The 26321-nt window shown below is 36.3% G+C and overlaps 1 protein-coding gene across 2 annotated transcripts in view; it reads left to right on the top strand.

Annotated features, from left to right (window-relative positions):
• POLH (Y-family DNA polymerase H) overlaps positions 1-26321 on the top strand; it is a 214139-nt gene that overhangs the window by 38806 nt on the left and 149012 nt on the right. For both annotated transcript variants that reach the window (XM_089797432.1, XM_089797431.1), the window contains 2 exons: positions 13858-13961; positions 14254-14373. In XM_089797432.1, the coding sequence (XP_089653558.1) occupies positions 13858-13961; positions 14254-14373 (224 nt within the window). The remainder of the gene's footprint in view (positions 1-13857; positions 13962-14253; positions 14374-26321) is intronic.

Genomic DNA, 26321 nt, shown 5'->3' with positions numbered 1-26321 from the left:
GCAGATTTCGAGTCACCCTGTTGTTGGAGACTTCTCCCTGTGTTAAATTCTTATTGCATCTTGCATCCTTGTATTGGAAAAGGAATGGTATTTTAGTGTTGACGGAAAGAATTCATAACTTCATTATGATATATTTGAAATGTATACAATATTGTAGATGTTTATTTTTCAAAAATAAGAAAGAGATTATTCCATGAACCAGGTGTATAATATTTTGATAAGATTCAAATTGATTACAATTCAATTCTTGCTCCAAAGTGCATTCAAATAGCATAGTAAAGTTAGTTCATTCCAAAATGCATCCTTTTGTAATCTTAGATTTCAACCTACAAAAAATAAATAGAGTTTTGTTTATTGTAACGTATGAGATTGGTTAGAAGTAGTATTTGCATATTCATCAATAGAAATGATAGCTCCTTATATAAGGAAAGGGTCATTGATTTATTATAATGTTCCATTAGTTCTTCCATTGTGATTTTGTCTTCAAATGGAAATAAAGGATACAGATTGTTAAACGTTTGATTTGTGTCATATTGAAAATCCACCCCCTTGTAATTGGTATCAATCAAGAAAGAACAAAGGATTGTTTTATTAAGCATTAGTCATAGTATTGTATGAAGAAATCAAAATGAATGTTGGAAAGATTTACTTGAGTTCACTAATCGAATTCTATGTTTGTAATGATGCACTTCCCTATAGTTGCACCTTAATTTTAAATATAATATTTTAATGTTACACTCGTGCTTATAACCATATTAGAACTATTGCATTCTACCTTATAAATTCCCCCAACCCATAAGGAAATAGAAATATACCATATAAATAGAAATAGGAACAAGCACCTTATGTGAGAGGGAAAAAAGAAGGAAAATACATGTTAAAAAGTGAAAAAAAGCACCTACAGGATGCTGTCTTTTGTATGGAAAAATGTTTAATTTTCAAAAGTTTATGACAGTCCACACTTTGAAGTTTATTATTATATTCATAAAATCCTAAAACAAAAATATATCTATGTTATTAAATATCTTAGATAAACTCCTGAAAAAAAAATCTACCTTTTCCCCTTACCTAATAAACTTTTCTACATAACTCCAGCTATGGTTTTGTCTAACCAATCACCTTTCACCCTCCTTGACATGCGTACCATGTCCTCATCCTTCCTTACATGCTGATTTGACTTGTATGGCAGAGTGTTTGAAAAAAGGGAAAGTAAATGGGAAGGAGCATAAAAGTCAAAAAATACATATAATAAACCTCTTAAAATTTACCCTCCTCTTCCCTTTTCAAGCGCTCATCTTGGAGGCCTTGTCATGCACGTGGTGTGGGGGGGGGGGGGGGGACCGGCAGCTACTTTGGGCAACATACCATGGCCTGGTCATACCTCGGGAAGTGGGTAGGTGATATAGTGTAAGGGGGGAGGGGGGGGGGGGGGGCGTGGTGTTTAGTGGGGTAGGGTAGGCTTAGGATGGGATAGGTATATTCTTGGAAGTGTTTAAGGTACAATTTAGACAATTTAAATAGAATTAGTAGATAACAAGTTTAGGATCTTGTGGTAAGTTTCTTTTATTAATGTTTTTTATTTATTTATGTGCAAAAGAGTAAGTTGGCTTATGTGTACTGGATTGATGGGTTAGTAGGAAGTTAAGATTTATGTAGTAGTTAAGATTTATTTAGTAGATAGTTAAGAGTAGGAAATTTAATTAGTATTTTGATTATTATTGTTTTAGTTTAATTTAACATTGATAAATCATAATCAAGTCATGTCTTTAAAAAGGTAAGTTATAGGTGCATTTTCTTAAAAGTAGGATAGATAGAAGTTATGTGTTTGGGATTTAGTTATAGGATTTAAATATTTTTAATAGACTTTTAGAAATTGCATTTCATCGTTACGTTTGGAATAATAAATTTAATTAAGTGGGTAAAAGAATTAGGGACAATAGTCTATCGGGTTAGTAATAAGGCTAAATTAGATTAGGGTTGTAAGTAGAAAGTTATGATAGATATCTAGGGTTAAAGGTCGGATTGATATTAAACGTTGAATTAGCATATGAAATGATATTATTTTGTTCAAAAAGTAATTAAATATTTTTAATTTTTTTTTTATACTTTTACTCTAAAGTTCATTTAATTCAAATTGAGAGGGTTATAGGATCGAAGGGGCATTGAAGAACCTTGGGATGATAATCTGATAGAGATTAGGAATATGATCTAAGGATGAAACAAATGTCGTGTATAATTTAATAATCAATATTTAATGATTTCAATTAGTATAATAGTTTATTTTAATAATGAGAGTTAAGTATTAAGGTATTTGATGAGCTTATCGAAGATCCAAAACTGGTTCAGCCAAGAGATTGAACTGACACACCAAATGAATATGAAATAACTTGATAACCTAATAGAACATATGAAATTTCAAAAACTTAACAGTGTGACATACGGAATGGTCAAAGTAAGGTTGACTTGGTAAACAATTAGGGTTTAAACCCGAATGTACCCTGTAAGGGTGAAATTTCGAGATGTTGTCAGAACATGAATTACATGGACTTAACCTAACTAAAACCTAAACAAATTTAATCCAAATTCAACAAAAAAATTGAGGAAGCTTAAATACCGTTGACACAAGATGTCATCACTCAATTTGGTTTAGTCAGCCCACCTGGTTGACCCAAACAAGGTGTTTTCATAGCATCTTGGCTTGAGTGTTTAGACCCGTGCAATTTGGTTGAAAGGTCAACTATGCATCTAAAAGAAATATAATCAAAACTCACGTCAAACTCTTGGTCAACTTTGCGTAACTTTCAAGGTAACATGTATTAAACATAGTCATTATTTAATTTTACATTAAAAGAAAAAAAATTGTTGTTGTGTTTTTGCCTCGATATTTTGGGCATGACAACAGGGAGCTTTATGAACCTTTCTAGGTATGTAGATGCAATCTCCTATTTTTTAGGAGGATCCCTATTTTTAGGACCCCTATATTTTAGGAGATTGGAGTTGGTTCAAAAGACATTTTGAGTCATTCCAAATGGTTTGAGATAGTTTCCAAAATTCTAGGAAAGGGCCCTTATTTTAAGAGGGGATCGACAGTGGCCCTACTATATTTAGACATCATCCTTGATCTATTGGCAGCACTCCGTTTTTAGTTTGGAGTCCAAGTGAGGATTTCAAATATAAAATGGAATATTGAAGCTATGACTTCAATATTTTAAATAAATTAATAAAATAAACATCAAATAAAATTTATATTATTTTAATAGAGTAACTAATAAGTGGACCACCATGGGACATGACGCCTAGGAAGGCTTAAATTAAGTTGTTTTAAAAACAACTTATTCTTTCATTATTATGAGGATAAATAAATTTGTAAAAATAAACTTAATTAAATAAAGTGGAAACCTTAAAAGGGCCAATTAAGGTTCGAAGTCAATAAAATAACAGGAGGAGGCATCATTTCATTATTATGAGATCAATTTCATTATTCTTTCATAGGGTAGCTCTTGCCAGGTGTTTCCTAAAGATGAAAACCCTTGGAGAATTGTGTATTGGACAAAAACACTGTTCAACATTGGGGGTAAGCTATACAAGGTTTCCATTTGTGCTACAATAGATAATTTACAGTCAAATTTGACAAATTTTCTTACAGCCTAGGGTTTGGTGAACTGAAATAAGAATTATTTAATAAATAAGAATGTCATCTAGAGATCAATTGGGCATTGTTTGATGTAATTTCTGCAAGATTTCCTCTACGAGTTGGTTGCAGGAGATATAAAACAATTTATGAGCAGATTTTTAAGGGTTGCAGCCAAATCCAGCTGTACCATTCAGCTTTTAGCCATATTACTCTTCTTGTAGGCTGACCATCTAGATCTTGCATTGAGAATTTGTGCAAAATTCATTATCAGTATTCATCAACAATAGATGTTATTGTGATTGAATTTCTTATCAGACTGCTATTTGAATGTAGTAATTTCTCTGTTGTTGCAGGTTATGATCAGACTTCATTCTTGAAGGAATTGGTTTAGTGGAATATACGAAATACTAATGTTAATCTGAGAATGCAATTTATCTTCAGGTCTGCAAGTGCTGAACTTACCAATTAGAGACTATTTATTGATTTCGATACCTCTCTTGGTTGTTAAGTTGGGTATAAGTATTGTTTCAAAAGACACAAAGCCAAAAAGCATGTCATGAGAGGACATGTCTCATGTGTCCACCCATGACATGACTGTTGATATAAACAATTATTAGCCTTATACTAATTAGTTTAGTTAATGCTTACCCATACATGATTTATATTAAGTCGTTGATCTGTCTAAACATAAATGGATCATCTGCTCGATCCTATTATGACTTAATGTGAATGCATCTGATCATTACCTGATTGATTTTGTGCAAGAGATCTTTTCTCAATCATTAAGAGATAATATAACCTGTGAGTACAGATTTCTGCATACTTTGTTTGGTATGAATAGTTTTGATTGAATGCAAGGATAATTGCTTGTATGAATTCAAGACATATGAATGATAATTTTAATTTAGCACAAGTACTATGCAAGTGTGTATGTATGCATGTAAGTCTGAACTGATATACATACATACAGTCATCATAATCAGTTATCCTTGTATCTGACCAAAGCTATTATATATCAACGATAGATTTAGATTCATTAGCAATTAGGAATTATTTATGGATCAGTTTTCTTATGCCCATTTAGGATTGCCATTTTGAGGTTGATAACCTTGCCTATAGATTAGGTGCAGGGTTTAGCGATTTCCATTGTTTCTTCCATTATTTGTTTTCAGTAATTATTGTTGATAAAAAATAAAGCATTTTGTGCCACCTTAGCAAGTTGGACTTATAGCAAGTTGAGCTTGCTGTTTCTCCCAAAAGGTGCATCTGCTTAGGAAACCTCTACCATCCTAGTTAAGGATCTTATAGGAAGTGGTTAAGCTATATCATGAATCTTTAGGGGACATGCTGGACACTTACCAACAATCTTCCCTCCAACATTACCCGAGGGGATTCAAACTTGTAACCCCGCTTTGATACCACTTATCACAATGATCTTGCATATATACTCTGACAACATTTCAATAGTCTTATTCATACATTCTCACTTTTGACATTAATGATAGTCTTATTCTTTTGTCTTCTCATCTTTGACAACTATGATAACATTTAATACCTTTGACATCAATGACAACATCATCTTTGTACTTATGACATTAATAACAACTTCGTCTTTGTATATTTAACAATCAACTCTGATACCACTTATAGGAAATTGATCTAACCGTTTCTCCCAAAATATGTGTTTGCTTAGGAAATCACAACCATCCTAGTTAAGTATCTCATAGGAGGTGGTTAAACCGTGTCACGAATCTTGAGGGGATATGCTGGACACTTACCAGAAGGATGCCCCCATTCTTGTAACTCAATGTCATCAATAAAATTCATTAAGTGGTCGGGCATTGATTTCTTGGTATGCACCCCTTGCTGTTTGTAATTGCAAACATGTAATCCAATAATTCTTCTCACCTAGTTTGACTAGGTCGAGGTGGTTGAGTTCCTCCCACTTTTCTCTCCTTTCTATCACTTCTTTTCCTTGTTTCAGGAGTGCCTCTCTCATTGTAAGAATCATCTTTATTTTTATGCAAGAGAGCTTTGACAAAATTGTGCAAGCATGACTTTGATTGTGTAGTACCAATTTGGAAGAAAAGTGAACACAAAGAAACAATTGGAGCTGAAACTTTGATTGAGAGCAGTTGTAACTTGTGATAGTGCAAATTAGAAGCTTTGATTGTAATTTGTGCCTATTGCCTTTAATTCATGTTATTGTTGTGTGTTTAATAATAGAGCATAGTGAGTTAAGAAACAATCGGAGCTGAAGCTTTGATTGGGAGCGATTGTTATAATACATATACTAGAAGATTTGACTGTAGCTTGTGTTATCATCTCAAATTTACAAAAATAGATAGAACTTCCCTACTTCTGGAAGTCTTTGCCCCACAATGGTAGAGTTTTTTTCATAGAATAGATTAAAACAAGACTTAGAGCCATACCGGTACGCTTTCAATGAGCATTTGAGTTGGTGTTGGCTTATTGTATCACCATTTCTAGCTATCAGATAGAAGTGTAGTTTAGAGGTTTAATCTTGCCCATTACTCACTTTGCGGGTAAGTAGATTCTCTCATGAAAGATAAGACGAAAGAATATTGGTAGCACTCCTTACAAAATCTCTCAACTTCTTGCTTACCTTGAGTTGATCCAAGGAACGGTGAGACGGGGGGGCCTTCCCTTTAAGGTAGGAGAGGCTTTGTCTTATACGCTGTGGCTCGTCATCCTATTTTGCGACTGAATTTGCACAAACTGTCGGTAGCAAAATATCCACTCAACACTCATGTGTGGTGTGTCGAAAGATTGTAAGTGCTATTGTCGAGAATTTGAATGTATGTATTCCCCCCTCCCATCTTCATTATGGTGATGATTTAAATTTTGGGACCTTTCTACTGTCTCTATCGAACCTCGTAAGCCTACTTGCAGAGAAGGCTGCAATCAGAGCTATCCACCTTCTGGTTGGGTTAAAGTTAATTTTGATGGGGTGACCAAAGGTTATCCTCAACCGATTGGGTGTGGGGGAGTGATAAGAAATGATGTGTGCCAGTGTATTGCAACGATGATGCTCCTCTTGGGTTCTCAGACTAACCACTTAGCTAAGGTAATAACAAATCTTCAATCTTTTATGCTTGCCAAAGAAATGGGATTCTCTATGGTTTGGCTCAAAGGTGATTTAAACAATATAATTAAATGCCCAAGAGGTATGCCTCCCCCTTCATGGATTATCCATGATATTATTTCCAAGGCAAGCGACATTAACAATTCGTTTGAGAAATGCTTCATATCCTATGGTTTTAGAAAAGCTAATTTCATGGCTGATTGGATAGCTAATGTGGTGGTGACATCTAGTAACCCAATAAATGGCGGGGTGAGTTGGACTTCTCCCGCGAAGCTAAGGCAATACTAAATTATGATAGATTGCATGGTAAGTTGGGGGTACTTGTTGATGATTACGATGCACTGTCCCATGACCCAAGCAATAATGAACAACGTATGTTAGCTGTCCTAGTGATGGTGCGATTAGTAATATTGATATGACTCTTGCACACTTTATGGGTATTTTTTACCATTGTTTGGCGTGGTTATTTTAACACTTGCCACCAAGATTATCTTCAAGTTCTTTGTCTTCAACTTGAGTTGTTGTTTGTTTTGAGAAGAAGAGCTATGAGGGGTAACAAAAAGCGTAGGAAGCCATCATGCGATGATTGGAAGAAAAAGACAACAGTGTGGGAGATTTTAGACTTTGGGAAACTTAACAGTTTAATGGAATGATTGCATAGAACTAACCCTTCTATCATCAACTTGTTCGAGGAGGACTAGAAGGATGATAAGATGAACATCGCTGGTAGAGAAGTTAAAATTGATGAAGGTTTGATTGTGGAGGTTACAGGCATGCCTACTGTAGGTAAAATTCTACTGTGATAGAATGCTCACAGATACTGCCATTAAGAAATTTCTTCAAAATTAGGAGAAAAGGGGTTATTTGGTGAAAATTGATAAAACGTACTACTCTCCCATGGCGATTAAGAAGAATTGGAGGAAGTCCTAATGGCTATAATGCAGTATATTAGTCTTGATGGTAGATTCTTGCGGGTCCATGGGTATAACATCGTTCTTTTGATCCATTTCAGACACAATCGGACTGTATATCTGCTTTACCATCTCTTTTGTTGCCTGAATCTAGTATTAAGAGTGTTAGGGCTAAGGAATATAGTAACCTTGCCCTTCACGACAGACTTATGGTTCAGATTTTAATCATTTAAATGCGAATTCTATTTAACAAGCTGTCCTAGAACACTCTGCCTTGGAAGAGGATACTATAATGCAATATATAAGTCTTGATGGTAGATTCTTGTGGGTCTATGGGTGTTACTTCGTTCTTTTGAATCATTTCAGACACAATCGGATTGTATATCTGCTTTACTATCTCTTTTGTTCCCTGAATACTAGCGTTAAGAGCGTTAGGGCTAAGGAAAATAGTAACTCTGCCCTTCATGACAGGTGTATGGTTCAGATTTTGATCATTTTCAAGCAAATTCTACTTTACAAGCTATCCTAGAACACTCTGCCTTGGAAGAGGATACTAATGTCTTTGATGATTATGAGGATGATAGGGATTTTGATATGGAGTTTGAGGAAGAGTCTGTGTCTGATATAAATGAGAGAGTCTCTTCTAAGGGTAAGAGGAAGGCTATGGCCTCTAGGTCTGGTAAGAGGAAGAAACGTAAGGTTGAAAAGTAGAAGTGAGAAAAGCCAAGATGAGAAGTTATGGGACGATGACAACGAGGACGGGAGTGAAGACATCGAGACTGATTTGAGGATGGTGGTAGTTCTTCTCCCCCCAAGAAGAAGTCCAAAGTCTCGGTTTTTGTTAGAAGCTCTGGTGAGAGTGTTAGGATTCCTCCTGCTCTGTCTACCCTCTGCTTTCCAAACAGTCCTGTGCAGGGTGTTGCTGAGATCTTTTCTTTCCCTTCTCCCCCCTTTGGCTCCCTGTTCCATTATTAACCCTGCTCCTCTGATGAAGAATTCGGTGGACAAAGATAGTGCCATGAAGGCTGTTACTAGTGGCAGTCCTCCCCCTAGCTCTGTTTTTGGTGGTATTGATAACCCTAGGGTGGACAGTACCTTCTCTGAACTTGATGATTTCGGCAAGGAGCCTAGTATCTATTTTTTGCAGACTGCGAAGGAAGAGGCTATGGATTTTTATGGGGTTATCAAGTGGGTTTTTCATGAAGTCACTGAGGTCTTTCTCCTGTAAACTTGATTTCTTGGAGGCCGTTGGTGCTGGCAAGGACAACTCGTTCCCGGAGGCTCTTAAAGACCTTACTGAAGCTGTTAATGATGTCGAGACTATGACTGGAGCTTATTCTTCTAGGTTCAAAGAAGTGGATGACAAGTTCTCAGGTGCTGACAAAAGGATTGGTGGTCTTCAAGATAACCTCAAAAAATTGTGAACCAAAGCTATAAAATTCCTAAGGCTTGAGCGGTGCACCTTAGGATCCTCATTGTGAAGCTTGAGAGCCCCAACAAAGAGAAGGTTATTGTTCAGGTGGCTGATGATAGAACACCAATTCTGTGGAGACTTCAGCTGGGTCAGGCAAATGAACTTGTGCCAGTAATAAGAAGATGGAGCAAAGTGCCAATAAGGAGATCCAGGATCTAAAGAAGGCTGCTGATACTATGGGGCAACTCGAGCTTGAAGCTGCTGAGATGCTCAAGAACTTCACTTAGTTCTTTGTTCCGTTGGGGTTTTCTGGGTTTCTGCTGTCTCTTGTTTTCTCTGTTTGTTGGCTTTAAAGCGTCTGCTGTCCTTATGCTGGCCTTTTGTTTCTGGTCACTTTCTGTTCTATCTTTGCTTTTTGTCTCTTTCTATGCTAAGCCTTCATGATATATCTTTCTCTTTAATGATGTAAAGAGTTTCAGGCACCCTTCAAAACCTGTTCTCACCTAATTAAAAACTCATAAGCTCTTTGCTTTCAAGGACTGGTGTGTGAGCTGGAACCAAATTCTTGATATGACCATGCATCAAAGTCATATCCCGTCAACCAAAACGACAAAACAAGACCTCTATCATATTCTGATTTCCTGAAGTTAATGAGTGGATAGGTCTGAAATAACACCAAATCAGTCCTAATAATTCACTAAGTTAGCATCAATCATGATCTGTGGATTCATATGCACACTATGAGTTGAAATTGTGAAGCAATCCATGCATAAAATCCATCCTAGGTTTTAGAATTTTCTGAGGACATGGTCTGAAAATGATCTATGACCAGTAATACACCATAAATGAAATGAGGGTTTGGAACCTAAGTTTATGCTTATCCATGAGTTAGAACAAAGGTCTATTACTGAATGAAATAAAGTCAGATTCTTGCGAGGCTCTGATTTTTTGAAGACATGCCTACAACTTAGCGTAGTCTGGATGAATTTGAGCTTCAAACATAGTGATAAATGCACAAGGACTTCCGCACCATACTCAGAAACAGCCCTTTCAATGATTTTCTGAATGACAGAATTATGAGAAATTTTACAAAAATCGCCTCTGTATTGAATGTTTCAGACACAGTCTGAAGATAAGTTGTGTTTCAGACTAAGAATTGCTTTAAAGTGGCCTGAAATTACTCCCAAAAGACCTGCAATCAACCCTAATCAAATTGCAATCAATCCCAAATTAAGCGGAAAAAAATCAAAATTCTGGGCCTATTTTTCTGACTTTTGTTCATGGCAGCCTTACCACAGGCCCGTTGATGCCTGAAATTTGTTGCAAATGATGAGCTAATGGCAAGTGCAGAGTCAGCAATTAAGTTTGGACAGATTCAGTAATAGGATAGTTTTATAGAAATTTCCAAAAAAAAAAAAAAAATTGCCCCACAGAGTATTTCTCAGGTTTTAATCTGAATATTGACAATCCCAGCCTCCTCTTGCCTTCAAAATTATGAAGAAAAAACCTTTAAAACAACCTGCCATGGCTCATGAATGAAGTTCCTTGCAAATGCTTCTCTATAATTTCTCAAAAAAATATTGCACCGTTAGAAGGGGTTTTCAGAATTAAGTCTGAAATTACCTTGTTTACAGCCCTTTAATGGCTTCCTTAGTCACCTTCAACCTTTCTTCAAGGGCAGATATCTTCCTTCTTCACCTAGACTCCAATCATTAAGGTTGGATCGTGCTTCAATTTGACCTCTTGCTTCAGATTTTGGCAATCTTAGTCTTTGTTCTTCAAAGATAATCTTGTTTATAACAGCAGCAACCATCCCCATTATACTTGTTTTTGCCTCTTATTTGCATCATATAAGCGATGTGGGATAAAAGATTTACCACATTCTAGAAGATTCAAATTTGACTTTATTAATAGCCCACATTAATTCTAATTATTTAATAAAATGTTGCCATAATGGGAGAACTGATCCATTTTGGGATTCTTGAAATTGCCTAAGTCCACAACTTTGATGGACTTAAACTATGTCCAAACTCCAACTCCATCCATGCAAGGTGGGGAAAATTTTTCGAGGCTTAGATAGAATGCATCTTGTACTTAGAAAATTTTTGATCTCACTTTGCCATTGCAAGGGGAAAAGTCATCCCTTCTACAAACATTTTCGATACTTCCAAAAAAATTTGCAATATAGCAACAAAGGGGAAATTCAACTCTAGTTAGGATAATTCTTGCAGTTAGAAAGGTTTCTGCATTCCATACTCCCATTAGCGGAAAAACACCCATGTATGACATTTCCAGCTCTCAAATTTTTTTGCATTACTTGTTATTCTCTCCAAGGGAAAAACGACCTTAGTTTGGACAAATTGACACTTAATTTTTTTTGGAATCCAACTTTGCCATCTAGGAAAAAATACCCCAGTTTGGATAACTTCTTGTGTTAGAATTTTTTTCTTGTTCCACACTCAGTTGTGGGGGAAAAATGATACATGTCTGGAAATTTCTTAGACTTGGAAAAATTTCCAAGTTCCCAACTCTCTCCAAGGAAAACACAACATTAGTCTGGACAATTTCCAGACTGAGAAAAATTTCCACCCTTGGGGGAAAATCGCCTTTAGTTTGAATTTTTCAAGCACTTAGAATTTTTTTAAGCCAACATTATCTGAAGTGGTGGAAATTTATAATATGTTTGAATTATGACCTCCAACAATTTTCTGAAAAATGCGAAAATGGAAGGGATTTTCATGTATAGCTCGGATTTTGATCAAAATATGAAGGGAAATTCATGTGTAGTTTGGATTTTGTGTATTTTTATGAAGGATAATTATTTTTCCTTAGGATTTGGCCATTTTGAATGTGTAAAATCAAATTTTAAAGGATAGTAAGGCCCTTATGCATGGAATATGCATTTATATGGTATTTCTGACAAATTGACTTGCCAAAATTTAAATACACTTAGGATTTTACAGTTGACCCATTTTAAAATGACCTCAACAAACCTCAATTTTAACATTCCCATTTTAAAATCACAACTTGGCCAGCTGATTTCTTGCCACCCATCAGTCTTTTAAAACTTTAAATTGCCAAATGCAATGCCAAAATCTACCTAACCTAGCAACTATGAGCAAAAGAGGGGGCCCCATTTGCAATGGGGTGATGGTGTGAAAAGGTTACAATAGGACGTAGAGAGGAGTTGAGGTTTGTGACATGAAGTAAGGACTGGTTGGAGTGACAGAATCTAATTGATTTTTGAGTCATGTGGCATTGATGAAGAACTATTGGGGCTTGTGGAAAATATGTCCAATGATTACTCTGATTAGGAAGCTTGATGCTCCATGCTTGTAGCTTAATCCTTTTGTCATGACTTGGATATGATTGTTGAAGTTTGTAGTGTCCCCAACAAGACTTAATTCAAATGCCACAGAAGCAGGAAATAATAGTCTTTTCAACACTACAAGTTGTAATAATAATACTAATAAATATTTAAATAGTTATATTAATAATAATTAATATTTATTGATTTTGCTAAGCCGTCCAGAGCAAGATTTGGATATTTTTTTCTCCTGCTGAGCTGACCTGTGGGAGTTTGAAGTTGGTGGTGCCTATAAATGGCTGAGGAGGATCTTTCCCAATCATCACAACATTTGCACATTCACTGTCTAAAACATGTTGGAGGATTGCTTGAGCAATATTCAGTGCTGATATATTATATCACTTGTTGATTGCGAGCAATATTATTGGAGTAATTAATCATCATAAACTTATTTTAAAATAAGCAATAAGTGAGGGCAAATTTAAATATCTTTGCAACAAAGGTTTGTTGAAAATCAATCTGTTAATTCTCTCATTTGACGTATTCACATATCTGATTTTCTGGTTGAATAAAGAATTGTGCTCTTCGTTTGAGTTTGCCTCCTAGCTTTGCTTGTCTTTTCCAAAGAAATGTTGAGCAGTTAATTTATACAGGGAAACATGCACAGGATTACTTTGCCAGAGCTAGGACAAGTCAGAGGGAAGAAAAATCTATGCAACAGCAGGTAAAATGTCAGGAGTGCTTCAAGACCGAACAGAGAGGAGATATGCCAAGGTGATTGCAGAGAGGGATATTTTGAACCCAATTGCCAAGGGAAATAAAAAATTAATGAAAAATGGCATATCATTGGGTAATCCCATGAGAAAGTGGGAAGAAAAAGAAAAGCAACATTGTTTAATGTTAAAAGAGTACAAGTCCAAGGCCATGGTTTGTGAGATGGATTTAGCAAAAATGCAGAGCAGGAGGTTGAATGATGGCAATTTAATGGGGTCTGTGAAGAGCAGAAGGTGGAGTTTGAAAGACAAAAGGTAGGGTTGGAGAATTGAGGCAAAAAGTCTAAGCTTCATGGTGCACATGCAGTTTGTCAGCTAGTGAAGGCAAATAAAAAAGTGTGAACTTTGACCAGTGAGCATGAATAGTTGAGGGGAAAATTTTCAACAATTATATTGCTGCTTTGTCTTCCATATTCCAGTGTTTCATTACCACCAAAAGCTCTGTACATCATAGTGATATATGATAATAAAATTCTCTTTCTATAATATCTGTCTCCTTGTGTTCTACAATTCTTATGTTGATGATCATTTAACCGTTGGTAGACTATACTTCGCCGTTCAATTTCCTCTTATTCTACATTGTTGATATTGTTAACCTACTGTAGAAGCTGTCTTTTGGGAGATGTTCTCTATTTGTATGTTAACTGATTGAATTGAAATCTTTTTGTTTGCCACTATGATTGGGCTTGTAACCTTGGTTAATTACTTGCAGATGTTGGCAAAACTTGCAAGTGGAATGCATAAGCCTGCACAGCAGACCATTGTACCTTGCGCATGTGTGCCAGATTTACTTGCAAATCTGCCAGTGAAAAAAATGTAAAACTCTAGTTGACACTAAGAGGTTTGAAATTTATTTTATATTCTTTGAGTTAATCAATGATTATTGTTAGAATAAAATTAAATGTTGGAAGGAAGTTTCAAGCCATGGATGTGAAGTATATGGAGAGAGAAGGGGTCTTAGATTTTTGTAAGCTCCTTAGAAAATGAATCTTGAAAAATATTGTCTAATGGTATCTATTTAGTTTCTGTTAACAATAGACAATCTCGACTTAGAAAATTTCTAAGGGAGGGTTCTATCTTCAATTTGTGCTGCTGACTCTTTTTGCAGGAAACAGCTGGGAGGTAAACTGGGGAGTTCCTTGGAGAGTGATCTTGGTGTTAAAACAATTGGAGACTTGTTGCAATTTTCTGAGCAAAAGCTACAGGATCGTTATGGAATGAATACTGGGTATTTAGTTATCACAATATTTCATGTTAATATGTGGTTAATATTTTGGCATTTTTTTTTTGTTAATGATAATAATGCTAACTAGGTGTCAAACTCAGGTCAAACGTAGAAGTGAATGTTCTGTGTTGGAAATATGCAGTAGAAATAACGGAACTGTTTCTCTTATTTCTCAAATTTTCTTCCTGTATATTGCAGATTTTATTTTGTGTTTCCTTTTTGCATTATTATTCAATTCTGTCTGATGTTGGACAAGCGAAATTCTGATCTGTGGTCATGTGTGAAATTTTTATACTTATAAACTGGAATAATCCTAAGGGTGAGCATGTAGAATATTTCTTGTGCTCTTTGTGTGACAGGATGATTATGGTACTGCTTTCCAGTTTCCTGGAAATAGGTGTTCCAGCTTTTTCACATCCTTGTTGTATGTTAAGGAGCACAGAAGCTAAGTCACAATGTTCGGCAAATATCAAGCTTGATATTCGGATATTGTCGAATGTGAAACTTGACCAAAAAAATCGTTAAAATCTGCTGTTGATTCGACTGCTACAAACGGACTTTCTAATCAGAGTCAAATGCATTTAGAAATTTCTGTTTGCAAGGTTTTGGCGTGCAGAAAAAACTATAAAATGCGGTTTGAACCCTCAAACAAAACCAAGGTTGCATGGGTACTCGTACCCACACCCCTGGTACTTGTACCCACGTACCCAAGTACTGGGTACACGTATCCCACGTACTGGATACTCGGTGGAGAGCATCATAGCTAAGGACCTTGATTAAGATTCTGATTTTTTTTTAGTTTTTTTTTTTTTTGTGTTAGCTTGTTGTTTATCAAACTTAATTCAATACCAAATCAGTTTGAAACTTTGATACTCATTAACAATAAACTTTATCACTGTTCAAGTCATAAGTTTATCATTTGCAATATGTCATTGTCATATGATTTAGGATCTTCTTGTTCATGTTTAAAGTCTGCCTTCTTTGTTATGCATCTAAGCATTTATCATGTATTATTATTTCAAACATATAGCAAATCTGAAACTGAAAACAATACATTATAGTTGCAAACTTTATCACTGTTCTTGTTTTGAAACACCATTGTCATGACTCATAATTTCAGATTTTTTATAAATATAAAAGTATAATTTTTAAATAAGTTTGACATACCCAAGTACCTCTGTCCCCTATTATGAAAAATACTTTAAACATTAAACATTCAGCAATAGCATATATAAATATATGTATAATAATTTGACGTATGGCCCATATTTTCAAATTTCTTGTTTTGATTGCTCAATGTCATGACTCATGACATATATTTTCTATAAAATATTAATTATATAGAAAAATTAGGCATACACACGTACCCCTGTCCCCTATTTTGAAAACTATGTGTACCCGTACCCATTCCCGTTCCCATACCCACGTACCCGTGCAACCTTGGACAAAACACCTTGCAAATGAATTTTCCTGAACGGCGACACGCTTTCTCGGCTCTTCGTCGTGTGCAACGCATTCTCTGGTTTTTTTCGTGCTTGGCAGTCGGCAACGCCTGTGCCCTTTGTCGTCCTCGGCAGTCCGTGAAGCTGCAGCGATTTGTTTTTTCGGCAGTCGGCAACGCCTGTGCAGCGGTTCATTTTTTCCATTCGATGTATAGTTTAAATTTTTAATACTCCAATTCCATATTACATATTATAAAGTTTACTCCGATTCATTTTGTAATAAGGTGATTTACTTTTTTTGTAATATGTGAAAACTTTACTATAGTTTGTATTTTCTATAATTTTAACTTTTCAATATGTATTAATTTTATATTTAGTTTTGTTTTTTTTATATAGTTTTAAAATATAATTTGTATATAGTTTTTTAAATATAATTTGTATATAGTTTTTTATATGATATATTTGTATAAATTTTTTATATCAATTTATATAGTTTTTGTAATCAATTTAATTTTTTAATAATTCTTTGTAATCTATTTTGTAATAGTTAATTAAATATTAGATTTATTTTTTAAAATTGATTTAAAATAGTGATATATTAATTTTTAATTAATATAGTTCGGAAAACTTTTAAAATATTAGAGTCCATTAGATATATATTAATATGTTTACTTTATTTTGCTTTGTAAGTTTATAATTTTTATTATAATTTAATAAATAAATAGATATATTAGTTTATAATTTTTATTATAATTTGATAAATAAATAGATATATTATATTATGTTTAATAAAATATAAATTTATATTTCAATTTTTAAATAATAGAATTATTAGTGTAAAAAGTTGACCTTTAACATGTTTAATTTTAAATTAACATTTTAAAATTATTTATTGAATTATTTTGTTTTAAAATTTGAAATAATAATATATTATTTTGTTTTTAATTCTACAGATTGTAATATGGCTCCCAACAAATCAACTTCGAAGGCGTGGAAACATGTGACTAAAAATGGTCCTAATAAAGCTCAGTGTAACTTGTGTCCAAAAGTTATTACTGGAAGTTTAACAAGGGTCATGGATCACCTGCTTGGTATTACGATAGGTAAAGGTGGAGGTGTTATTGCATGTCCAGGTGTGACCCAAGAGCTTAGAGCGATTTTAGAGAAAGAGCATTCATCTTCTATTGCTCAAAAGACGAAGAATGCACAAAAGAAACAAAGAATTGAAGACGTCCCTAGATTCACATCCACTATAACTTCATCTTCATGTCTACCTCAGGTTGTAAAGCCAACAAAAGAGAGCAGAACTCTGAATAGCTTTTGGAAACCATGTGAGAAACAAGTAGTTGATGATTTACTAGCTGATTTATTCTATACTAGTGCAATTCAATTCAATGTAGCTAGAAATCCACTTTATCGTCTTGTATTTCAAAAGGCTGGAGAGTTTGGCAAAGGGTACATACCTCCTTCCTCTAAGGCTTTGAGAACAACTCTCTTAGAGAGGTCAAAAGATAGAGTGACTGATAAATTAGCTGTGGTCAAAGCCTCTTGGAAGGTAACAGGGTGCACTATATTGAGTGATGGATGGTCAGATCTCTGTCAAAGACCATTGATTAATGTTTTAGTGGCTTGTCGTGAAGGTGTTGTATTCATAAAGGTTATTGACACTATGAATCATAAAAAAACTTCTGAATATATATTTCAAATATTAGAGAAAGCAATTCTTGAAGTAGGGGTTGCAAATGTGGTAGAATTATAGAGCACCCTTGGTTGACAAGAGGTAGTAAACTACTTATTATGAAACTATAATGTTTGATTTCATACTCAACACCCTGTATTGTTTATAAATTATGAATAAGGGAAAAACAGGTTTTGAAGAGACCCAAAACCCTTTACGAAAGCAACTCCCTGTATTGTTTGTGTAGATTAATATTCAAACATTGATTAGTCTAAACTAAGACTCGTGTTTAAAAGGGCATGAGAAAATGGTAATGGTATGGCTTTTGGATTTTGTTTCATTGGCAATGCAGAAGCTGCTATGTGCAAAGCTAGACAGTCAACGAAGACAACGCGGGGCTTGTTTAGGGTATTACAGTTTTGGCATATTCACTAATATGGAACTTTTTACAGGCAGAAGAATGAACATGCATTAATAGATGGGCATTTTGGTGAACTGATTCTTCGGAATTTGGAAATTATAGAAGCTGAATGTACGTATTAGAAGCTGATTCTGGTTCCTGCTACTGCACAGCTGGGGGGAGTTTGTTTCTCAACTATTTCTGTAAAATTTCCTACAGCTGTAAGATCTAGCTAAAAGAAAAAGAAACAATACTTGCAAAATTGAACAAGAAAAACAGAGCTGCTCAGAATAAAAAAATTATTGACTATATTGTGCTCTTTCTCATTGGTTGATCATGATTACATCATGCATCCTTTATAGAAATCGAATCTACTTTTGACAAGAGCAAATCGCAGTGAAGAGTATCAGTTATCACCAATCATGCATGAACAGTTAATATGAGTTGACATGAACTAATAGCCTCAGTTTGAGCACTAATTAATGCATGAGAAGCATAGATCTTCAATTGCATAAATCAAGGCTGAAGTTAACACACTGTCAGCCTCAGTTTGAGCACTAATTAAAGCATGAGAAGCATAGATCCTCAATTGCATAAATTAAGGCTGAAGTTAACACACTGTCAACCATGCATCATGGATTTAAAATAAAGATAACTAAAGGTTGGAATTAACATGCACCAACAACCCCCCTTAATTCCAGCTATAAGAAGAAACAAGAAACCTAATGGAAGGAAAGAGTGAGAAAATCTTCTAGGACAAGAATAATGTAAACATCTGTCAAATGAGTAGCACCCTGGTGTGGAATGGAGAACCTTCTTTGAAACTAAGATGATGATTAGGATTAGTCTGCATGAGTGCTCCCGACGATACTACTTGATTAATGAATAGATGGCAAGCAAAGGAAAAATATCTGTCAATCAAATCAAAGATACAATAGACAATAATCTGCATAGCTCCCTTAAACAAAGTATAGATGGCAAACAAAGGCAAAACATCTATCATTCAAGGATGCAACTAACACATGATTCTGTATGACTGGCCCTAATGCCACTGCTCAAACATGCAAGAATAGATTGCTGATTGAAAATACCAGTACCAATCCTCTAGAAATCTGATTGACTATGGAACCAAAGAAGCATTAGCGCAAAGAGGCATGACAGATCCACAAAAACAATGCATCACTAGAGAGAAAAAGAAGGCAAGACACATGCGAAGAGAGCATGATCTTGACCTTTCCTTGATGTAGAATTGGGTCCAACCACTAGTGCCATGACATGATTCTGTGCGAGTGACCCTAATGCCACTACTCAACCATGCAATAATAAATTGTTGATCGAAAATATAGGTGCCAATTGTCTAGAAATCTGATCAATATGGGACCAAAGAAGAATTAGCATAAAAAGGCATGACAGATCCACAAAAACAATGCATCACTAGAGAGAAAAAGAGGCAAGATATATGTGAAGAGAGCATGACCTTGACCTTTTTCTGATATAGAATTGGGTCCAATCTCTAATGCCATGACTTTTTGATGCAAGTCTCTGCTCGTGTGACTAAGTAGAATCAGTAGCTTCCGTTTGAAAATGACATAGGAAGAGAAAAGGTTGAAAATTCCATTCTTTCAAGCTTGGATCTATTGTACTTGAAAAAAAAGTGTTTCTTCTTCCAACTCTCTAAGCTCTGATACCATGTAAAATTTCCTACAGTTGTAAGATTTCGCTAAAAGAAAAATAAACAATACTTTTGAAATTGAACTAGAAAACCAAAGCTACTCGGAGTAAATTGTTTTTGACTACATTGTGCTCTTTCTCATTAATTGATCATGATTACATTATGCATGATTTATACAAATTGAATCACTTTTGACAAGAGAAAATTACGGTGAAGAGTATCAGTTATTACTAATCATGCATGAGCGGTTAACATGAGTTGATTTGAACTAACAACCTCGGTTTGAGTACTAACTAATGCATGAGAAACATAGATCCTCAATTGCATAAGTCAAGGTTGAAGCTAATACACTGTCAACCATCCATCATGGATTTAAAGCAAAGATAACCAAAGGTTATTCTTGAAATCATTGTAGGAACAAAAAGTAACAGAGGTTGGAATTAACATGTGCCAACAACTTCATAGTGGACTTATTGCATATATTGCAAGTTTTGGTTCCTACTACTGCACAATTGGAGAGAGTTTGTTTGTCTGTTATTCCATGATGGATTAATTGCATATATTGTAAGCTTTTGGCTCCAACTACTGCACAGCTAGAGCCTTTGTGTGGATGTCTCTACTAAAAAGTGGGTGTTGTTGGTGCTCCTTTTCGTGAAGCCGATATTAGGTGACATGGGGCTGGCATCGACCCTAATACAAACTTTCCAACACAAACATGAAGGTGCTTCCCTCTTCAAACTGCTTGATTGTGTTTGCAGTCTCAAAAATGGGACAAGATAAGATGGATTTATTAATGTCCAATTGGAGACCACAAACATATCTAAGGGATTGTAGAGAGTACAATAGGGCCGCAATCAACAACAGGAACATCAAATAGTGTTTGCCGAAAGAACAAAACAAGAAAGCAAAGGCAAGGAGACAAAATAAGAGGCAAGAAGAGCCTAAATACTTCCCATAGGTGAGAAGTAGTCAAGAACCAAACGATAAGACTTGAGGGGCAGACAAGTACATGTCTTGGATTGCTTATAAGAGTCACTGGAGGTAGGGCAGAGCTGTCGAGTGTAACCACTGTAAGTTCTCACAGATTTGGTATGGCTTTGAGAAGTAGAGGGATGACCAAGCGGCCTCTTCATCCCCCAAGCAGGAGGCACGGAGTGAAGTAGGTGACGAGTTGGTTAGAGTCCTATCCTGGAGGGCACTGAAACTCAAGAGTTTAGGCCCTGTTGAGTCCTAAATCTGCAAACAACACACTCGTATAGTCTCATAATAGTAGTCAAAAGGGTCTCAGAAAGCTCGATGTCTCTGAGTCTCTAGAAGAGAGCCATTCGAGGAATGGAGTCAAAAACTTTGTGAAAGTCCACAAAATAACAATATCACTTTGCTAAGTGATGCCGAGCCTCCTTGATGATGGCTCACAGAGTCAGAATATGGTTTTGTGGTGTGGATATTCTTATGGAAACTTGCTTGCCCCCTGGCCTGACATTGACAACGATTAAGCTCCCTAGAAATAATAGGATTCAATATTGTGGCATAGAGTTTGGCAATGTTATGCTTCATCATGATAGTCGTGTAGTTGTCAGGGTTTGAAATCGACTTGGTCTTATAAATTTGATGGATGATGTGCCACAACCAAGAATCAGGAAAGCCGATACAAACAACCCTAGTAAAAAACATTGTGAAAAAGGAGACCAAAAAAGTGAAACCAAGCTTGAAGAGTTGCGCTTCGACCTTTCCTCATCCACGCACATGCTATTGCTGATATACCTGACGACCCTCATTGAGGTTGGAGAAAGTGAAAGGTTGACAATTGAGCGGGGGGTTGGGGGGGATGAGGTGAAGTAGAGGTTGACTAGGATCTTATAAGGGGTGGAGCCGTGGGAGATCCGAGCGCTATGATCTAAAGTGGAAGGGGGAGGCAAATGGCGAGGGAAAAGGGTACGCTCAAAGCATTGCAGAGACTAAAGAAGAGAGGCGCAAAGAGATCTACATTGCATAGTGATAAAGAGGCCAAGTGAATTAAGTGGTGGAAGGACTTGTAGTCCTTATCAAACCACTGATGTAGGGGATAGTATTCTTATGGTGGGGGCTGTGGGAAAGGGGAGAGGTGGATCAGGAGATGGAGAGGAGGGTAGACTCCTACATCGCAAAAAAGAGTGAGCAAAACATGGAGGTAATCTCCATGGGCTTAGAAAAGGAATCAAGGGGGAGGAACCACCTAAGGTGGTGGAGGAAGAGGTCATGGTCACTCTCAACAAAGCAAAAGGAGGTGCGAATGTTGAGGATGGAGGGGGTGGTGGAAGAAGGGGCCGACCCAGGAGGGGGAGGGAGCAAGAGTGAGGAGGTAGAAGAGGTGGAGGGGTAAGGGAAGGGAGACGGGGTGAAGACTCGAAGGGTGAGGCTAAGGAGGGCACGATCAACCAGGGGGAGGCAAGAGACAGTGAAGTGGCTAATGGAGGGGATAACAAATGCACAAGCAAGAGCATGATTAACAACACTTGCAGCACCACAGTAGGGCCAACATGTGAAATGCTTTGAACCAAGAAAACAAGGAAGCCCGTTCGAGATAATTAAGTTAGAGGACTTGCACAACTGAAGAAGACAATGCTTGTAATGATCCAATTCCGTAGGCGATGCACAAACAATCTTCTCCAAGTAATTTTGGTAACCAAATGGAATGCGTACAGTGAAATGGAGGTTGGTACGGTGGAATGAGATGGCATACGGATGCCAATTGCCAATGTACGGAGGACAATGGGGAGGTCGTATGATATCTATGGGTGCCAAATGAGGTTTTCGGTTATGGGAGAAGGTCGTACAGTCACAGGCCTTATGACGGGCTGTTGGACACAATATATGCTGTACAGTGGGTGTATTAGATGGTGTACGATGGGTAGCCTTGGCCGTACGATGATGGAAGGGAGGATGAGGAGTATAGGGTGTAGTCCAATGAGGCCGTACTATAGGAGGAAATGGAGGGAGGTGCAATGATACAATTAATCCAAGCCGTACGATAGGGATGGTGAAGCCACAACAATTTGCCGAGTCCGTACAGTAAGAACTGTACAATCATAAATTTATAGATCCGTAGTTATGAAATAAACCAACAAGAATAGAGATTGGAACATAGGAAACTTTCATTAATATGTGCCGTAAGATGATGCTCTGATTTGCCATATCCGAGTGAAGTGTTACAGGCGACGGAATAGGGTGAGGGTTGAATCCCATTGAAACCAAAAACAAACCAAATAGGGAACATTTTTCACTTCCGAAATGACGAACTACAGAGAATCCAACTGGAATTTGCAGTACAAAGAAATAATCCAAAATGCATACCCTAAGACTACCTATAAGCCGTGCTTAAATAATTGTTGGGAAAACTTTCCGAGGGTGTACAAAGATAGATGGCGGAGACACAAACAACGAAAACAAAATAAAAATGGGTTCGAGATATATTAAATCAATCAGCCCACTAACAATAGTTTGATTAAAGATTTATTTTATAATGGGAATATTATAGTCCTCTTGTCCCAAATTTTGCTTGTCCTCAAGCAAATGCAATGCCGGGTGCTAGAGACTGTGCTCGCCCTCCCACGTCGTGTCGTCCAATGGCAAGTGTTTCCAACGCACCAAATATTCCTTCACCGTGTGGCTTCGCAGAGTCTTCTCACGTACTTCGGTGATCTCGATTGATTCCAATATGAGCTTTTCTTCTTCATTCAGTGGTGGAAGGTTTGTCACTACTGTGACGTTCTGCCCTACAGCCTTCTTTAGGCATGCATCATGAAAGACGTTATGAATACAGCTTCCCTCCGAAAGTTTTAGCTTATAAGCGACTTCACCAATGTGACGGACTATGTGATAGGGGCCATAAAATCGTAGCTTCAATTTTTCTTTTCCTTTTTCCTTCAATGAGGATTGTCGATATGGTTGGAGCCTGAGATAAACCAAGTCTCCTACTTCGAAACTCCTCTCCATTTGGTGTCTGTCAGCGTACATCTTTTGCTGATTTTGTGGCCGTTGTAAGTTTCCCTTCAGGTATCGTAAGATGTCCTCTCTCCTTGAAGCCAGTCCCTCATCCTTCGTGCGCGACTATCTCCCAGCATTGTGTCGATGAAGGAGAGGGGTTCGTACCCATATAGAGCTTTGAATGGTGCCATCTCGATGGACATGTGATAAGTGGTATTCTAACAATATTCTCCTAGATGTATCCACTTGACCCATGCTTGTTCATAGTTTCGAAGGTATCCTTCGAGCCATTTGTTCACAATCTCCGTTTGTCCCTCTGTCTGAGGGTGGTAACTAGTACTTGGTGATAATTTAGTCCTTGCCAATCGAAACAATTCTGTCTAGAAGATACTGATGAATTGCCCATCCCGATCACTGACAATGTTTCAAGGTAACCCGTGCAGATGAAAGACTTCTCTAAAAAGAAGATTGGCAACTTGTGTGGCCTAAAAATTTGACGGGACGGTGAAGAAATGTGCGTACTTTGTAATAACCCCAATAGGTTATAACTTCTTCCAACACCAAAAATCTTTATACTTCAGTTGTTTGACATTTCGTCAAACACTTTACAAGCAAGGGTCCTCTGACTGATATAACTTTTCAGATTGCTACAGTGATTCTTGTTTGGATTTGCCTCAAAGAGAATGCTTACAAAAGACTCCAAATTGTCTAAACAATGACCTAACATAAATATGCAACTAATTTTTGGCAATACTGAATGCATATATGAGTTCTAATCATGAAAATGATCACCTACAACCAACTGGTATTTTAACAAACAATTGGTATGCAAGCTAACTGGCTGATTAAAAATGATATATTAACGCTCAAAGACAACTATTAATGACCAGCAATTGTATTTCCTTAATTGAGAATGAGTATCCAATACAATATTCATACTAAGTTAGCCAAGACTCTTGGCATTTACAGAGATATCAAAATATGATGATTGCTGGTAGAGTAATATGCATCTACAGCTGCCAACGAAAACTAATGCAACACTAAATATCTAACTTCAATACTCCCCTACAACAGTACGCTAATCACATGCATGATTAAATACAACTAAAGCCATGGATTGCTGATACCGTTGTGAGGAATGTAAAAATGAATGATGTATCTATTAATGAATGATAGGTTTGATAGGAAATGACAATTACAATAGCACTCTATAGTGAAAGGCAACTATGAAAATACACATCAGACCTGGCATATGAAGTCGCCTTAGAGAATAGATGTATTGCAATACCACTGAATAGAAAATAACCTCCTCAAATGCCCAAGTCGTGCCTCTCTAGCTGTCGCCCCTGATTGTAGATGGCTGTAATAATTTTCTTTGCTTTTTCGAATTTGCTTTTTCGGATTGCTCTTTTTTTTTTTATTTATTTAGATTGCTTTTTTAGACTTGCTTTTTCAGCCTGCTTTTTCGGTTTTGCTTTTTCGGCTTACTTTTTTCGGATTGCTTTTTCAGCCTGGTTTTTCGAATTTCTTTTTCGGCCTGCTTTTTTCGGATTGCTTTTTCGGCCTACTTTTTTCGGCCTGCTTTTTCGGCTTGCTTTTTCAAACTGCTTTTTCGGCCTGCTTTTTTGAACTACTTTTTCGGCCTGCTTTTTGTACTCAAATATTTTTTTTCAAAGTTGCACAAATAGAAGACTGAAGTATCTTCCTCCTAGCTGCAATAATTCAAGTGATATTTCACACCCTCAGAATTGCGTACCAATTGAGAGTTTTCGTTCTCAATGGCCACAAATATTTTTTCTCAATGTAGCACAAATAGAAGGCTGAAGTATCTTCCTCCCAGCTGCAATAATTCAAGTGATATTTCACATCCTCAAAATTGCGTACCAATTGAGAGTTTTCGTTCTCAATGGCCAGTTGTGACTATTGCAGAAACCCTAGGCTCCACAATGCACATCAACAAACATCAACATCAACAACAACAAATCTGGATGATTAGAATGAAGCCCGGGGTGCCTATTTATTCTTTTTCCTCCACTTTCTCTAGAAGCTTCTAGAACATTATTTTATTTTATCTATTAAGTGACTTTATAAAATATTTTATAATTCAAGTCACTTAATTAAATTAATTAAATATAAAGTTACCTTTTAATATTTATTTATTTGATAACTATATAAATAATTAACTTAATATCACTTATTTATTTAATTAAAATAATTAATTAATCATCCTCATAAAATATTCATTATTTTGGACAACTTAATTAATTAAATTAATTAAATCAAATTGCCTCCAAAATGGGGACATGACAGTCCACCCTTCCTGAAATTGCTTGTCCCCAAGCAATGGCTGAACAGTAAACCAATCAATCCGCCTGGATCCCAAATATAGTCATGTACTATACTGCTATCAATCAACACGGGCTCCTGCAATATCCTCTGCAATATAACCAAGAGGAATCCATAATCAAACTGACAATTACAGCTCAACCAAACTTGAAAATCACAACTGCCATAGTCAGAAACCCACGAGACACAAACTCTTAGAAAATCAAAACTCAAGTAAAGTGGACAAATCAAACTGCCAACACAGTAAATTCCATCAATGCATCCCACTTGCCTATACGGAATGTACAATCCAACTCTACAACAATGGTGAACACTCCCGAATGAAACTGTACCAAGTATGGAGAATCCACACACTGTATAACTCTTGTAGTCAACACAACTTTGCAGATGACCAGCCACTGTCTCATATCCATAACTCCCATGCACCGTTGATGGCGAAAAGACATC

The sequence above is a fragment of the Cupressus sempervirens genome, chromosome 8 (assembly GCF_028749045.1).
Source record: "Cupressus sempervirens isolate cs-2001-9-10 chromosome 8, ASM2874904v1, whole genome shotgun sequence".
In the NCBI taxonomy this organism is placed as follows: Eukaryota; Viridiplantae; Streptophyta; class Pinopsida; order Cupressales; family Cupressaceae; genus Cupressus; species Cupressus sempervirens.
This window is presented reverse-complemented; position numbering and strand designations above follow the sequence as displayed.